At 46.3% G+C, this 16,773-nt stretch overlaps 2 protein-coding genes and 1 long non-coding RNA gene across 5 annotated transcripts; 2 read left to right on the plus strand and 1 right to left on the minus strand.

Annotated features, from left to right (window-relative positions):
• The first annotated feature begins 791 nt into the window (after positions 1–791).
• Positions 792–4,311, plus strand: LOC146275192 (E3 ubiquitin-protein ligase TRIM35-like). 2 transcript variants are annotated; one of them, XM_084702840.1, is made up of 7 exons: positions 793–1,696; positions 1,948–2,043; positions 2,134–2,364; positions 2,451–2,473; positions 2,557–2,675; positions 3,029–3,140; positions 4,241–4,304. In XM_084702840.1, exons 1-6 carry the CDS (start codon positions 1,292–1,294, stop codon positions 3,115–3,117), a joined length of 963 nt encoding a protein of 320 aa, XP_084558966.1. In that variant the 5' UTR covers positions 793–1,291; the 3' UTR covers positions 3,118–3,140; positions 4,241–4,304. The 2 variants fall into 2 exon arrangements, with proteins under 2 accessions (XP_084558968.1, XP_084558966.1); XM_084702842.1 differs by having other exon boundaries at positions 792–1,696; positions 3,029–4,311.
• Positions 4,312–4,317: 6 nt separating this feature from the next.
• LOC146275193 (uncharacterized) lies at positions 4,318–7,840 on the minus strand. Its single transcript, XR_014766286.1, has 3 exons — positions 7,554–7,840; positions 5,849–6,030; positions 4,318–5,253 (listed from the first exon to the last, which is right to left on the minus strand). It is a non-coding gene; the product is annotated as an uncharacterized LOC146275193 (long non-coding RNA).
• A 372-nt stretch (positions 7,841–8,212) lies between these two features.
• Positions 8,213–16,726, plus strand: zc2hc1a (zinc finger, C2HC-type containing 1A). Of its 2 annotated transcripts, XM_084702971.1 has the most exons (10): positions 8,214–8,321; positions 8,935–9,008; positions 10,095–10,211; positions 10,713–10,745; positions 12,809–12,950; positions 13,109–13,254; positions 13,777–13,894; positions 14,769–14,865; positions 14,964–15,074; positions 15,272–16,725. In XM_084702971.1, exons 1-10 carry the CDS (start codon positions 8,306–8,308, stop codon positions 15,387–15,389), a joined length of 972 nt encoding a protein of 323 aa, XP_084559097.1. In that variant the 5' UTR covers positions 8,214–8,305; the 3' UTR covers positions 15,390–16,725. The 2 variants fall into 2 exon arrangements, with proteins under 2 accessions (XP_084559098.1, XP_084559097.1); XM_084702972.1 differs by lacking the exon at positions 10,713–10,745 and having other exon boundaries at positions 8,213–8,321; positions 15,272–16,726.
• Positions 16,727–16,773: the final 47 nt, after the last annotated feature.

The following is a 16,773-nucleotide window of genomic DNA, read 5'->3' on the forward strand; positions in this document are numbered from 1 at the left end:
CCTCTACACCCAGACTCCACTATCCTCTACACCCAGACTCCACTATCCTCTACACCCAGACTCCACTATCCTCTACACCCAGACTCCACTATCCTCTACACCCAGACTCCACTATCCTCTACACCCAGACTCCACTATCCTCTACACCCAGACTCCACTATCCTCTACACCCAGACTCCACTATCCTCTACACCAAGACTCCACTATCCTCTACACCCAGACTCCACTATCCTCTACACCCAGACTCCACTATCCTCTACACCCAGACTCCACTATCCTCTACACCCAGACTCCACTATCCTCTACACCCAGACTCCACTATCCTCTACACCCAGACTCCACTATCCTCTACACCCAGACTCCACTGGAGGACAATGATGGAGGGGGGAGCGGAGACTTGGGGATGGAGGACTGGGCTCTGGTAGAGGGACTAGACTCAGAGGGCAGGCTGGAGCTAGCAGCTCCTTGTAGCAGGTGTTTAGCTTCAGCTTGGTGGTTCAGCTGCAGACAGGTCCCAGGTTGTGAGTAGGATGTTCCCTGTGCCCTTGCCTCATCCTGAGGTTGTGCTGCCCTGCGCCCAGACGACCGAGGCTGTTCCTGCCGAGGAGTCTCGGCCCCTGCCGCCGGTACCAAGCCCTGTGACCCAGCCTCGTTCCTGCGCTGTGCCCCTGCCTCATTCCTGTCCAGTGCCCCAGCCTCGTTCCTGCCCTGTGCCCCTGCCTCATTCCTGCCCTGTGCCCCTGCCTCATTCCTGCCCTGTGCCCCTGCCTCATTCCTGTTTAGTGCCCCAGCCTCGTTCCTGCCCTGTGCCCCTGCCTCATTCCTGTCCAGTGCCCCAGCCTCATTCCTGCCCTGTGCCCCAGCCTCGTTCCTGCCCTGTGCCCCAGCTTCGTTCCTGCCCAGTGCCCCAGCCTCATTCCTGCCCTGTGACCCAGCCTCGTTCCTGCCCTGTGCCCCTGCCTCATTCCTGCCCAGTGCCCCTGCCTCATTCCTGCCCTGGGCCCCTGCCTCATTCCCTGTCAGAACACAGGGAGCAGAGTTCAGTGTTTCTCTAATCACCAACAGATTCTGAGATTCAACGTTTTGTTCTGAGAGAAAATAAGACTCATTCACCACTCACCCTAAGAAGAAAGATCAATTTAGCATTTACACAAAAACAGGCGGAAATACTGTCATTTACAGAGACTATAACTCACTGCTGACCAAATCTGAGTAAGTTTTAAACACTTTCACCCCAAATTAAACTTCAGACTAAGCGAAGTTCCACAAGAGGGTGTGACTGGGTGACAAAATGGCGTCCAGCTCGTTTCTACCAGAGGAGGATCTCTCCTGTCCTGTGTGCTGTGACGTCTTTAAAGATCCTGTCCTCCTGTCATGTAGCCACAGCTTCTGTAAGGACTGCCTGCAGGAATACTGGAAACAGAAAGAATCTCGGGAATGTCCACTCTGTAGGAGAAGATCTTCCAGACCAGAGTCACCATGTAACCTCGTCCTGAAGAACCTGTGTGAGTCCTTCTTACAGGAGAGACGTCAGAGAGCTTCAGCAGGGTCTCAGGTGCTCTGCAGTCTGCACAGTGAGAAACTCAAGCTCTACTGTCTGGATGATAAACAGCCAGTGTGTGTGGTGTGTCGGGACTCTAAACTACACTCCAACCACAGATTCAGACCCATAGATGAAGCTGCACAGGATCACAAGGTATGAATACAATAGTAAGAACAAGATGTATGGTTTGTATATATGATATATATGAAATAAACGTTGTTAGGATCAGAATTGTTATATCATAGACATACTGTATGTCTTACTGTATGTGAAGTATCATATTCCATCATTCTGTCCAAATTTTGATTCTCATTACTTCTACTAGGTTTGGTCAGACAGACACATCTCAGAACCAAGTCAAATTAGAGGACAATTTCACTCAACCACGTTTTGTTTCATTCCAGGAGGAACTCCAGCCTGCTCTGAAGTCCTTACAGGAGAAACTGAAGATCTTTAACAAAGTTAAACAAACCTGTCATCAAACAGAAGAGCCCATTAAGGTAAAATAGTTTATGAATCAAATAATACAACACAGTTTTGATGTAAAACAAATGTCACCTAAACCTCTGTATGAACCGCTACGTCTGCAGATCCAGACCCGGCAAACAGAGAGGCAGATTAAGGAGGAGTTTAAGAAGCTTCACCAGTTTCTACAAGAGGAAGAGGAGGCCAGGATAGCTGCACTGAGGAAGGAGGAGAAGCAGAAGAGTCAGATGATGAAGGAGAAGATTGAGGGGCTGAGCAGAGAGATATCAACACTTTCACACACAATCAGAGCCATAGACGAAGAGCTAAGAGCTGAAGACATCTCATTCCTGCAGGTCAGGACTGATTTCTCTATGCTCCTATGGAATGGCTGGCTGGGTGTGTTTGAGAGTGTCTAACGTCATCTTCTGTATCTCCACAGAACTACAAGGACACAGTGAAAAGGTAAGTGACCTGCCTCCTGTCTCTCTCTACTGTTGTTGTGAACCCAACCCCACAGCAGCTCTGACTCCAGAATGTTCTTCCAGAGCTCAGTCCACTCTGCCGGATCCACAGCTGGTCTCAGGAGCGCTGATAGACGTGGCCAAACACCTGGGCAACCTGACCTTCAGAGTCTGGGAGAAGATGCAGGATTTTGTCACATACAGTGAGTGTTTGATCAAGCAATCATATTAATATTCAAATAGTACTACTAACAATATCCTGTCTTAGTGATCATGATCTGTATTATCATGATCAAACCTGTTCATTGACAATCCATTACACTACAGTAGAGGCTACAAACTGAACATGACCATTGTTATTTAATGTATTGCATCTCACACCAATACCAGCCTATATGTTGAATACAGCATGATCAATGCATGTAGAAAAACAATGACATCCACATACATGATATGTACAGTCATCATTACTGGGTTTGTCATGGTGTCAACTCCTGGTGGGAGAGGGTGTAAACATCAAACACTGCATCAACACAAACCTGATCTCTCTCCTCAGCTCCTGTGATTCTGGACCCCAACACTGCCCACCCACACCTCATCCTGTCTAAGGATCTGACCAGTGTGAGAGGAAGTCAGGAGAGATAGCAGCTTCCTGACAACCCAAAGAGGTTTGATTTGAAAGTGTTGATCCTGGGCTCTGAGGGCTTTAACTCAGGGACACACAGCTGGGATGTTGAGGTTGGAGACATTACACACTGGTCACTGGGTGTGTTAACAGAGTCTGTCCAGAGGAAGGGAGTCATACAGGGTGGATACTGGGGAATCAGGTTCTACCAGGGTGAATACACAGCAATATCCTCATCAGGTCCAGTCACTGTTCTCACAGTGAGACAGAAACTCCAGAGCATCAGAGTGCAGCTGGACTGGGACAGAGGAAAGCTGTCATTCTCTGACCCTGATAGAAACACAGACTTACACACAATCACACACACCTTCACTGAGAGAGTTTTACCATTCATTTGTAATCGCTGCAAACTGCACCCTCTGAGGATCTTACCAGTGAAGGCCTCTGTAACAGTAGAACAGCACAGTCATTAGAGCTGGTACCACCTCTACCTATAATGCTTTTTGATGAAGGAAAGTAAGGATATCCAGTTCATGTTTCCATGAAAACTAGTCTTATTGTGTACACTGGCACCTATCTCCTAATGTTTAAAGTAGCCAAGTCATGATCTCTTGCAATGTATTAGACTGTATTATACATTATCATGTATTATTCTTATTAAGCGCACTTGTTCCACTAGTACACCAGCACTTAAGAAAGATTGCTGGATCAGATGTTGGCTTGCTCTTGTTGGTTAGTTGTAACTGATTTAACTATTTGTACTCGCTGTGAATTATATTATTGTTGCTTGCTTTCTCCTGGTAAACTCTAGCACTCTCAAGGATCATGTTGTTTAATTGTAATTCATGTATCTACATGCTCTTCTGGTTCTATTTCAGTTTGATAACCCACTGAACTTGTGCACACTTGGCTTTTAGTGTACTAAATTACTCTCCCCAAAATATGATGTGACTCATAATGATTGTAGGTGTAATTATACATTGCAGGTGCTAGTGTAAAAAAAGTAATTACTGTATGTCATTTGAATGGAAAATCTGAATGGGACCACAGGACGTGGCAAATCATCTCCTACATTTTTACTGGTCAACTTAGGAATGTGAATCGCACAAATACAAAGTTTAACTCAATACTCAATTTTTGCAGTTATAACAAGCCTGGAGAAGCTCAGACACAACAGCTGGACGAAGCTGTGATTATTTTGGCAGAGAAATAAACATAACTTTTTATTTGCTGTTACTGTTTATTGTAGATGATCAAATTTACACAGCTCGAGGAAGGAGACATTTTAGAAGGTTATCTTATGGATCAAACTTTTCACAGTGGCAGTCCACATAGCCCCCACACATACAACCCAATACGATCAGGTAAATTCACTTGTGGATTATTTAAAAAAGACAGCAAGCTATTTATCCATTAGATCCTTATCAATTCTTGGTATTTATTTTCCGGTCATTCAGGATCCAGTCCGCATTGGTACAAGCAACAGGATAAAGACACATTGTATCAGAACAGTGTAGTGGTATGGGTGTGAACCTCAGTGAGACGTGATGGTCTCAAGTCCTGGGTAAACTGTAGGCCCTTCAATACAGGAAACATTGAAGAAGGGGACAGTCATGGCCAATCACCATTATCTGTCCTCAACTCAATGCTGGAGTAGGATTTGTACATATAAAGTCTCTAACCTGGTCAAGTTCCACTTTGTCCTTGTCCCCAACATCCTTAAATGGCTTATTTGCCTCCTGTCTCTACTGACCAAGGCTAAGTGAAGGAACATCAAGTACTCTCACCCTGTTGCTATCGTTCAACATCAGAATTAATCTTTTAGCAATTCAAGAAGTAAAGAGGGTGGGGAGACACAACTCTTTCCCAGCATTGAGGGCAGCATATGCTGTAGTAACCAAGGTAACTCCTGGTAGTTCCTGTTGCTGGGCCAATGGCGGGTCAGAAGCCTTCGGGGGCTCACGCTATAGGCTGAGAGAGCAGCTGTGGGCGGGTACAATGTCTGTGGTGGCCAATGGCTGGCCTGGTGTTAAGAATGAAGGTCCAGAGAGCTTGAGGCCACACATCTCTTCTGTTAGACGGTCAGCTCTCCTCCTCCTTCTGCTCTCCCTTGGCAGATGATTCCTGGCTCTCTTTGCCATCCTCCCCTTTATCCCCTATAAGAGGGGGAGAGAGGGAGATGGATTGTGATAGAGGGAGGAGGGGGAGAGAGAGAGAGAGAGAGAAAGAATGAGAGAGTGCGATGGGGGTGAGGGGAGGTTGGGGTGTTAGACTTTTCAAATATCTGTATTGGGCAGACAAAACTGCCAGCTACCCAGCAGTGACATCATGACAAACATTTTAGGAGAGAGGAGGGACAGAGAGAAAGAGAGAGAGAGTTTAGTGCATTAGTTAAGAATCCGTTATGAACTGATGTCATTCCTTCTGATGGCAGTGATATGGAGATAGGAAGGGGAGGAGCTCCACAGACATCTGTTTCACTTCATGATGTCACTAAAGAAGAATGACCAACAGCCTTATAGCAGCCTGGTTCTAAGCAATATCTCATTATTCCCTTCTCATTCTTCCTTTTTGTCTTTTGCACATATTCATAAACTAGGCCTGACGGCTGTCCTAAATAATTTTACACACATTTGATTCCACTTACTTAGGTGTCATTGGCTAATAACATTCCCCCTATTGTGAATAAAATAATGCCAGGCTACTCCATCTTGCCATTCTCTTGGTCCAGTGATGGTCCAGCTCACTGACCTGATTTGCTGATGCTGAGTTCAGCCAGCCCTTGTGACGGGTCGCTGGGTCCCTGTGCCCCGGGGGTTTCTGGGATGTGGAGGATGGCGTTCCTGCGTCCTGTTCGCCGTGAAGCGATGAAGTCTTCATACGTCGCCTCCTCCTCGTCAGTCATTGCTGACACACCTCACCATAGCAGCAGCCTGTCAAACACACACACGTGGTGGCACACACACACATTTGCCAGCACTCATTGTAACAGCCAATCACTTGCCAACAACCAGATAATTCAACTACCTCAGTGCTCACTGCTCCCTGATGGGCAGACAAACAGATCAGTATCTGTGTTTGTTGTATTCCCAGGCAGATTCTTCATCCTCTAATCATAATCCTATTCCAGGTACCCAGGTAACACAAGGGGCAATTTTGAATGACCAGGTTTAATCCTTAATATCCACTGTATATTTACCCATACACATCATACAGGTCTATTGCACGGTACATACAGAACAGAACTCATTATCCCAAATCAAACAGGGGTCTTTGCTTTTGACTACAGAACCATGTTGTTAATTAGGAAATCTAACACAAGCAGTAGCTAGTGACAGTAGCTAGTAACACTGTGGCAAACCTTCTCCTTTGATATAATCCCAGAGCATGCTGGGAAAAGTGGGTTAAGCTCCACTGCTGACATGATAAAGCCCTATCAAATGAGGGGTCCTTCCCAGAATGCACTGGGTCGAGCGCTATTTTCGGCCCCTATCATCTCGTCATACTGTCACTCAGCTGTTCTTATGGTGTCAGTGGGACACGGACCACGCCGCCGGCCTCACGCTGAGAAATACACACAAGGTCGTAATACACCGGGGATAACACATGCTGTTTCAATGACATGGCGGACCAGTCAGCGCTTCTTCTATGTTAGTAATTGTGGAAATGGAAGGGCCAAATGTAGGAAAACTTGCTTCAAAGTGTAATCGCATGTTAAGATAGGCCTAGATTAAATGTGAATTTCATCACGAGGGGTGGCAGGTTTAATGCACACATCTGTAGCCTACTTTGGAATATTAATAGTTTTTAGGCTACATAATTTACGACAAACTACTGGTGAAGCATAACATCAGTGTGTGTGTGTGTGTGTGTGTGTGTGTGTGTGTGTGTGTGTGTGTGTGTGTGTGTGTGTGTGTGTGTGTGTGTTAAAGAAACCTTTTCCGCGACTATAAGCACATTTGCTTTCCTTTCATGCCATGTGAATCCCAACTCTTATATGGAGCGCAAATACCCCTAAACGATGTACTATTTTCGATCTAGATAGCCTACATTCATGGAATGTATCGTGCAACGCACTTTTCATAATATGAATCCATGTAATTCAATATCGTATAAACCCATGCCATTATATGGACTTTTGACCCATAGTAAAGACACGATGTCTCGAGACAAGTAAAAACTATTCATTGTTTTGTCATCCCTTTCTGTCTATTTGCATCTTTCCCATGGACAAATCGCGGATCACTCAAAACACTATAAAGCTGTTTGACCAACGAAATTGTTTACAGACCAGTCAGTAACAGTCAATGGAAGACTAGGCCTATTTACCATAGGCTACCACATAGGCCTACAGACGGAGACTGTACAATGAGTTAGAGCGCACCATTTGTAGACGACAAAATTACAACCGACAACTGTTTTCTTTCCTGGGAAAAATATCAATGTAATCACCCACCTGTTTAAGTTGAGGAACTCCAAACACCGTCGCGGTGACCCAATAAAAGTAACATGGCACGGGTATTGTGGCTGCCCAGCGCTTCACGCTGACACCGCGGATTGTGCAATTTATGACGTTTCCTTGAAATCTCATCTAGGAAGCTGCATGGTCTAAAATCCATGTCCGTACCGTGGACTCCGGTGGATGGAGATTCTCGGATTTGTATCATAATTTGGAAAAACCAGCATCAACATCGTCTCTTGCTGTGGTGTTTATAGGATTGAAAACAGAGCAGCTATTGTGTGTGTGCCATGGGTCAGTGAGCATGCTGAAGAGTGACCTGATTGTTGGAGCTCACAGACAGAAATCAACACATGCTTGTGTTGTGGTTGGCGACAAGTGAAGAAAGACACTCTTTCCTAATGCCACTTGTTCAATATGGCACTTGGCTGTTCAACGTCTATTCACAAAATAAAGTGTGTGTGTGTTTATTTTATACACATTGAGGCTAATTGTGGTCGTGGTATAACAATATCAGTCTGTTGAGCTATTTTCATGAAATCAACAATTATACTGTGATCGTATTCATATTGGGCTGACAGTACGGGCTAAATACAAGGTTGCCTCCCACGCCCCACCTGGCGTTCAAATTCAACAATGCACTCCTTACACACTGGACAGGGACAGCCAATGAAATGCTCGGATGTTAGCACGTGCAGTGGCTTCCCAGACAAGCCAGTTGCCAGTGGCAGCAGCAGACAAGAAATATAATGGATGAATATGAAGGTAAGATCCTGATCAAAGTTTCCGTTTTTCCCCAGGTTTGAGTTTCTGCTTCTCAGACAAGAGTTAATGTCTCATGTGTTTTCTAATCTTGCGTCTTTATCTGAGAATGTTGGAAGCTCCTGAACGCTCTTTTCCTCGTCCTCTTTCTTTGGTGTCTGGCACAACAGGGCGGAGGATGAGGGATGAGGTCGGTGTTAGCAGGCTATCTAGTGTAGCATTGACCTCTTCTTGAGTGCTTTCAATCACGAATGTTACACCAGGGATGCGATTTCGATCAGACGTTACGTCAGGCTAACTGCCTCGTCTAGACCTGTCACAAAATTACATTGCTTTGTGAGAGTTTTCCTGTGAGACAATATGTGGCCAGACAGACTGTCAGACAACTATCGCTAGCTGTGTAGCTAGCTGAGTACTGTACTGCAGGTTCTCTGGCTATTAATAGCAGCTGATGTGCGAGTGGTTGAATAAAAACCTGATAATCAGAATAGCATTTTTTTATTCATTGCAAGTTTACAGTTTTTTTTCCAAGTCTGTTGAATTCATGAACGTGATAAAGTAGCTTTTGTTGTTTTATGTTCACCTTGGCTTTTCATCCGTTTATTACATTATATAGATGAAGATGCCCCTCGGGCCGAGGAACTGATTCCGTGTAAAATCTGCGATCGAAGCTTCTTTCCTAAAGTCCTGGTAAGAGTTTTTTTTATTATCATTTTTTTTATTAAAACTGCCTTTTCATTATCACAAACATACATTTCAACTGCCTCTCATGTTTGGTATCGAAGAATCATTTTGAAACTTCTTGTCCTGTCCTTTAAGAAAATTGAACCGCAACGGCTCTAGCTCCTAGAACGCTTTACAGTATAGGACATAGAAAGCAAGACACCAACGTTTTATGGAGTCAGTTGACTTTTTCAATCTGTATTGGCCACTGATTCAATAACACCCATCTGCCACATAATTACACCTTCTCAGATGCAGCAGAGTGAAGCAGTGATTACGATTTAAAGAGCCTTTTCAAAAACGGAGTTAGGAAATGGGAGGGTAATGTGGTCTCTGACAACATGAGATAATGATCCCCATCAGCTAATATCATCTGGAGGAAACACGGTTATGGTGTGTTGCCAAAGCTCAGCCCACAGAGCACTCCTTTGGTATGGCTTACCAGGAAGCAGGTTAGCAACGTGATAACACACTATCACACACAGTAGTGTATTGAGGGCCGTCACAGTGTGTTACGTAATCACCCTGTGCTTTAATGCATGCAACCATTCCTTAGATGTGCAACTTCACTATCTCACAGATAAGGCCCTGGTCTTTGGATTCTATACCGACCAACGGCTACTGCCTCATACACAGTCCAGCAAGCATACGCACACCGACCTGTTACTGTGGCGCATGCCACAGTTCACAAGTTCACACACAAACCAGCTCTTTTGCGTGTGTGTGAATGTGTGTGTTCACCCATACACCTCTGAAGTCATCACCTAGCCCAGTGGTTCTCAACCCTGGTCCTCAAGTACCCCCTGTCCTGCACGTTTTAGATGTTTCCCTGTTACAACACACCTGATTCAAATGAATGGTCGTTAACAGGCTTATGCATAACTAGATAACGACCCATTCATTTGAATCAGGTGTGTTGGATCAGGGAAACATCTAAACCATGCAGGACAGGGGGTATTTGAGGACCAGGGTTGAGAACCACTGACCTAGCCTGCGTCGGATAGTAAACCCCGCCCTCCCTGCCCTCGCCCAATAATATCTTCCCTCCCGCAGAAAAAGCATACGCCCATCTGCCAGAAAGCGGCGGCCAAGCGGAGGAAAGTGTTTGACTCCAGCAGACAGAGAGCCGAGGGCACCGACATCTCCACGCTTAAACCCATCAAATCAAAGGTGAGAGGGCACGCCCGGGGGCTGTGCTTCTGAAGGCCCGAGGGTACGTTCACAAACCCCACACCACAGGAGGTGCGTTCAGGAACGACGTTCGCGCCTCGATTGTTAAGATTCAGGGTTTTTTCGGGTATTAGCCTCCCCAGACCCACGTCGGCACCAGAGAGATAGGGCGTGTTTAACAAATCACCAGGATCACATTGGTTGCTAGGCAAACATGTTCCTAAGGGTGGGGAGGACTCCTGGGTCCTAGACAAACTGGAGTTTATTTCCATGTGAAGAGGCCTTTATGAACATGTCAGTGGGCCAGTCACAAAGGTGCCATCATAACAGCACGACAGACTACAGTCATGCCAGGTTAGCAAGACCTGGATCCAGTTCAAACCATCTGAAGCATCATTAATTATCCATACACTGTTTGTGTGAATCTCTTTCAACCCACAGAATGTCTGTTGCTCCAAATGATTTGTTATACAACTTAAACTACTTTCAATTGTATTTCAGTCACAAAGTTCCTCAACTGCTAGGGCTGATAAAGTAAGTTAAACCCGTCATTCATTTCTTGTTGTATGTCAGGAATATGGTGTAATAACATAACAGGCCAGGTATTAAGGGAATCAGATGGCTGTGCGGTTAGGGAATCTGACTAGTAAACTGAAGGTTGCTAGATCGATTCCCGGCCTTGCCAAATGACATTGTGTCCTTGGGCAGGGCAGGGCACTTCACCCTTCTTGCCTCGGGGGGAATGTCCCTGTACTTACTGTAAGTCGCTCTGGATAAGAACTTCTGCTAAATGACTAAATGTAAATGTAATTAAGCTAAGAACTTTTGGCATTGATCGTTGCTGTTTCTGGCTTTGACTTTCCCGACACAACTGTGTCTCTGTGTCACTGCAACTCTGCAGTAGTCTACATTTGGGGGCTGTTGCATAAGTACAAAGGGGTTCATGCAACAACAGTTACACACTTGTCCCACACCTGTCACAACACCTGTCCCCCCCCCTCCCACCTGCAGACATAACTCACAATTCCTCAAGATGGAAATAGGCTATTGGCTGGGTTCTATCTGAATGAACTAACCCCCTTGCCGTTGTCTCCCTAACAGAAAATCTGAACTCCCCTTTTTTAAAACCTGCCGTGTTCCGCATGGCCAAGGTAACGCCCCACGCTCCCGTGTCTAGACGTGCTAGCCTCTGTGCTTCCAGTGCTTTCCGCGTAGCTCAGCTCGAGCATGGTCGTAGCTCAGTGGTCAGAGGGTTTGACTGCTGATCGAGGGGGTCGCGGGTTCAAATCCCCTTGCTGTGCGTCGCTTTGCTTAGAAGGCATTTTGCTAAAGGAACACATTGTATTCCATCAGATGTGGGTCTCACTGGATAGGTGAGACACAGCGCATGACATGCATTTCAATATCGACTCGACGGACACAATGCTGGCTGTTGTTTTTGCTTTAACAGCTGTCTACTGTCTGGTCTCTTGGCTCACTTCAATGATAGGGAGGCCGATAGACTATAAGATAACTAGCAATCTCACCATTCTCCCAAGTGGTAGAAGGGGATACCCAAAAATAAGCTTGTATGCCTGAATTAGTCTTAACGTCTGAATCGCCTCCATTAACCGCTTGTTCACCAAGATAATCGTTTTTTTTGTGCCGTTCTTTAGGAAATTAAGAGTTTGGTTTCTCGGTTGAGAGGTGTCAGAGAGGGTCTGCCCAGGAACAACAGGCCCTGTTGACGTTCTGTAGTCTGAGACGATCACTCCACCGGACACGGCCAGAGGTGACATCACTGGCGTGTCACGTGACCGAGCACTCCCAGTCTCTGGTCTACATGTGTCAGGCTGAGTCAGAGTCAGGTCTGCTTTCCACTTCCTGTTCTCATGACCCTGAGTATCTCGCATGAAATACATGCTGACCGTAGAAGCAGAAAACCGTATCTTCTGCAGATCTGATGAGGGTTACAAAGGTCTAATCCAGATGGTGGGTCAATATCCATATCTTTAGATATCTTTATTTCCTTTGATTAAAGATTGCAGGTTCAAATCCCCCCCACCCCGCTAAATGAAGGAATGCATGCTTACATTGTTCTTGTAGCCTTATCTCCAGGAGTTCTGATGGGGTTGGATGGGTCTGAGTGGGATGCTAGGCAACTAGGCATGCTTATCTCCTGTAACTCTTGACACGGTTGGATAGGTCTAATCCAGGTGGTGGAACACCATCGATCTGCCGAGGCAGATGGAGGTATGTGTGTCTAATGACGTAGAGAGTTGAAAAGGTCAAGGGCTAAGACTGAATACTTTTTGGTTTGAATAAAACACGATTGAAGTGGGAATACTACGAAAGGAATGAACACGATCCTTAGCAGGACTAGCGTTTCCTTAGAGGGAGCTATAACCAAGTACCAGTTCACATGCAAATTAACAAGAGTTATTGGCAACAAAATACTTCATTTACAGACTTCTTAAACAGTCTATATAAAAGGATAACAAATAAAATAAAACCCCGCTAATATAAATCCATAATAATCCAAGTGATGGATACACTTGAGGCGTGAGCCGTACGGCGTCAAGGCGTCGTCTGACGCGGCCTTGTCCTCGCCGTTCCAGGCCGAGCCTCCCAAGAAGCCGTCCAACTGGCGCAGGAAGCACGAGGACTTCATCGCCACCATCCGAGCCGCCAAGGGACTCACACAGGTGCTGAAGGAGGGCGGGCCCCTGCCCCCGCCCCCGCCGCCCTCCTACGACCCAGGTAAACTTCCTTACCCCCGACCACCGAAATAACCACGGTTCCTGCCCTGGGCCCCCTCCCTCTCCTACCACTGAGGTTAACTTCATTGATATTTCCCCCGAGTAGATGTCAACCCTTTTTGGGCACCCGTGTGACCAAGACCCTCGCTGTGTCTCCAGATTATATCCAGTGCCCGCACTGTGCCAGAAGGTTCAGTGAGAACGCCGCAGACAGACACATCAAGTTCTGCAAGGAGCAAGCTGCCCGCATCGCCAACAAGAGCAAGTCAGCCGGGGAGCCCAAGAAACCAGCCACACGCACGCAGGTAGCAGCCAGCCTGTCGTTCAGTCAGCCAGTCATTCAGCTAGTCGGTCAGTCAGTCAGCTAGTCGGTCAGTCAGTCAGTCAGCTAGTCGGTCAGTCAGTCATTCAGCTAGTCGGTCAGTCAGTCAGTCAGCTAGTCGGTCAGTCAGTCATTCAGCTAGTCGGTCAGTCAGTCAGTCAGCTAGTCGGTCAGTCAGTCAGTCAGTCAGCTAGTCGGTCAGTCAGTCAGTCAGCTAGTCGGTCAGTCAGTCAGTCAGTCAGCTAGTCGGTCAGTCAGTCAGTCAGCTAGTCGGTCAGTCAGTCAGTCAGCTAGTCTGTCAGTCAGTCAGTCAGTCAGCTAGTCAGTCAGTCAGTCAGTCAGCTAGTTGGTCAGTCAGTCAGTCAGCCTTCCAGCCACTTAGCAAGCTCATGGAGGAATGCTGTATGGCGATATATAAAAAGATGTTGGTGCCGGTCTGATACATGAAACACAAATAATATGACTACATTTTCTCATGGATAATTTGTGTGTGCGTGGCTGGCAGTACAAGCCTCCTGCTGCGAAGAAGGTCACCTCTCCTGCTGTGTCTGTGTCTGCAGTCTCCAACTCTCCCTCCTCTTCATCGCGCCTACCTCAGAGGTCTACCCCTGGTCTGCCCTCTGGTAGGACGACAACTGCATGCTGCAACAGACTAGAACATACACAGCCACTCACCCCCCCCCCCCCCCTTATCTCTCCCTCTCCCTCTCCCTCTCCCTCTCTCTCTCTCTCTCTCTCTCTCTCTCTCTCTCTCTCTCTCTCTCTCTCGATGTGTTTCTCTGTCTTCTTTTCTGTGGGGTTCTTCCTGTCTCTCTCTCCCTCGCTCTCTCTCTCTCTTTCTCTTGCTCTGTCTGAGATTAGACTGTGTGACCCTGAGGGTACTGCTGTTTATCTCTGTTCAGCCCAGCAGCCTCTTACAGAACACTGGCGGTCTGTCCTTACGCAGCAGAAAACGCACACTCACCCACCAGTGTTGTGCATATGACACAATCCACTCTGGAGCTGTAGGGCCTGACCCCAAATAGGTCACCAAAGACGTCCTCTCTCTTGCTGTCCCCTCTCTCCTTCTGTTTCCCACTCTCTCTGTTTACCGTGCATATCACTCGACCTCTCTCTTTACATATAATAAACGGTACACTGTACCGTAGGATCCAAAAGTCTTAGACCACGTTGAAGATGTCATGGGGGAATTGAAGACTTGAGAGGACGCTCTTTGGAACGCTGTGCGACCCTGCCGGGTAAACACGGCTCATCGGGTTTCGCACAAACCTGTGAGGTCCGCGCATGCCGCCCATAAAGCAGCAAAAAGGGCGACGCACCAAACACTGAAGCTATTCTGAGGTTCATGTAGGCTACTCGTTTCTCAAAGGCGACTACTTTTCACTCTGAATGGTTGAGCTGAAAAGAAAACGTCTCTGACCAGTGGTCACAAACGTTTGGTCCTTGCCATACTGTATGTGGTTTCACCTCTGTCTCTCTGTCTCTCTTTCTGTCCAGGGATTCCATCCAGTAAGGTCCCCTCTGCTGGATTAGGGAGGAGTATCTCCTCAGGATACACCACCCCTCCCTCGGGCCTGACCAGTCCTCCATCAGGGTCAGCAACACACACACACACACACACATATATATAAATATATATACCCAGCAGCCATGACTCAGTATGTAGACTAATGGAGCGTGTCTCCTGGGCAGGGCTGGAGTTAAGGCCCGGCCTGTAGGCTCCTACGGCCCAGGGAGGAACGCCCAGTCTGGAGGAGGGCTCAACAAGAGGAAAGTCTACAACGCTGACCACTACAACTCCAGGTTCTACACACACACACACACAATTGAGATCAGATCCTCTCTCATATTGTCTATTCTAGCATTCGGGTCATCAGATTTCAATCCACAGCTTGCGTTTTTTCTTATATTCCTTATATTGTCGGGTTTGTCTGGCACACTGACCCCTGGTGGACAGTTTGGGTAGCGCTCCTTCATCCGTGTCCCGTCCGCTCCCTCAGGAACGAGGCGGACAACGGCGGAACGCAGACCAAGTTCTGTCACGAGTGTGGAACCAAGTACCCCGTGGAGCTCGCCAAGTTCTGCTGCGAGTGCGGAGTCAGGAGGATGTGCATCTGACGGGTGCCAAAGCAGACGGGAGGAGAGAAGGTCAAGGATGAACGAGGGAGGAGAGGAAGAGGACGGTGAAGAGAAAGAGAGCAGAGCTGTTAGAAGAACACATGAAGGGAGATGAAACCGAAATAGAAATGTCACTATAACCACGACTGCTTGGAATGCCAGTGTGCACTCTCACTGAAAGCCCTGATTTGACACTCGCTGTCCTCCATTCCATCCTGTTCTATTCCTAACACACACACACACACACACAACGTGTCATTATTAAAGTGCAATATACAGTCATTAACTACTGATCAAACTCGTTAAAAAAAGGAGAGTTGATTCCCAGTCAGTTGCCCACTCAGTATTTCCTCTGCAAATCGATTGGATACGTTACTGCTTATGGAACAAGTCAGCTTTCACATAAAGCCTTCTCCGCCCAAGCAAGGCTTCCGACGTAGCATGATTCAAGTCCTCTATTGTCAGTCCCAGAAGACAATTCTTTTTTTCTACACGGAATTTCACAGAATTTTCCTTTTCTTTTTTTTTTCAAGCAATCCAAGTATTGTTTGTTCTTCCTGTTTGCAATTTTGTTAAACCCCCCTCTACAGGATGTGTGTATATATATATATATATATATATATATATATATATATATATATATATATATGTACACTGTATATTACTACTTATGTTCTGTTTGTGGAGTGTTTACTTAGCTCAGTATTGAATGGAAAGCCTGTGCTGTGAGGTGACTCCCACACCCTCAACTCAGTCCAGACACACCAGAGTCCACAACTCTCCAGTGCAACTTGTTTCACTTGGTCCTGTAACGCAATCACTAAAGAAAGCAGCCTTCAATCTCCACTGGGTTTGGTAAGAATCTGTAATGATGGTTAATGGCCTTCAGATCACCATGACAATGTCACAACAGATCGTTTCAACAGCATATCCATTTGATAACAAACTTCAAACCCGTTGGAGATGAGCCCTGACGCAGGCTTCACATACATCACATGCCAGGCTTAGGTCAGCCAATACTGGACTCAGACTTTGTTCTCCTGTGAAGGACATTGACTGTAGATACCCAAACATGGACATTCATTTAATTCGACGTACGGCATGTCCACCATCGACACAAATGTTAAGAATCTATGAATTGTGGTTGCTTTCTCATTGTTCATTGCGTTCAGTGTGTACAAGGAATATTATCGTTAGCTGCATAAAAGACAATAAACAGTTCATTCAGTCATGGACTGGGTAAAAAGGTTAAAAAAAAAAGACTGTTTTCTTGGATTCTTCAATAGTGTTTGATGGTCATTTCTAAATAATATATGTTCAGCTGTACATGAACAGGTCTGAAAGCATTGGTTTTGATGAGGTGAATTGTGTAACCATATTGGAT

Source organism: Hypomesus nipponensis, chromosome 8 (assembly GCF_054491055.1).
Source record: "Hypomesus nipponensis isolate SF chromosome 8, ASM5449105v1, whole genome shotgun sequence".
NCBI classification, from domain to species: domain Eukaryota; kingdom Metazoa; phylum Chordata; class Actinopteri; order Osmeriformes; family Osmeridae; genus Hypomesus; species Hypomesus nipponensis.

Bases quoted from the DNA above. Each gene is read 5' to 3' on its own strand.
- LOC146275192 (XM_084702842.1), top strand. From the start codon at position 1,292: ATGGCGTCCAGCTCGTTTCTACCAGAGGAGGATCTCTCCTGTCCTGTG. The intron at 1,697-1,947 runs GTATGAATACAA...GTTTCATTCCAG, and splicing joins AAGCTGCACAGGATCACAAG to GAGGAACTCCAGCCTGCTCT. The intron at 2,474-2,556 runs GTAAGTGACCTG...ATGTTCTTCCAG, and splicing joins TACAAGGACACAGTGAAAAG to AGCTCAGTCCACTCTGCCGG.
- zc2hc1a (XM_084702971.1), top strand. The intron at 9,009-10,094 runs GTAAGAGTTTTT...TCCCTCCCGCAG, and splicing joins GCTTCTTTCCTAAAGTCCTG to AAAAAGCATACGCCCATCTG. The intron at 13,895-14,768 runs GTAGGACGACAA...CTTTCTGTCCAG, and splicing joins TACCCCTGGTCTGCCCTCTG to GGATTCCATCCAGTAAGGTC.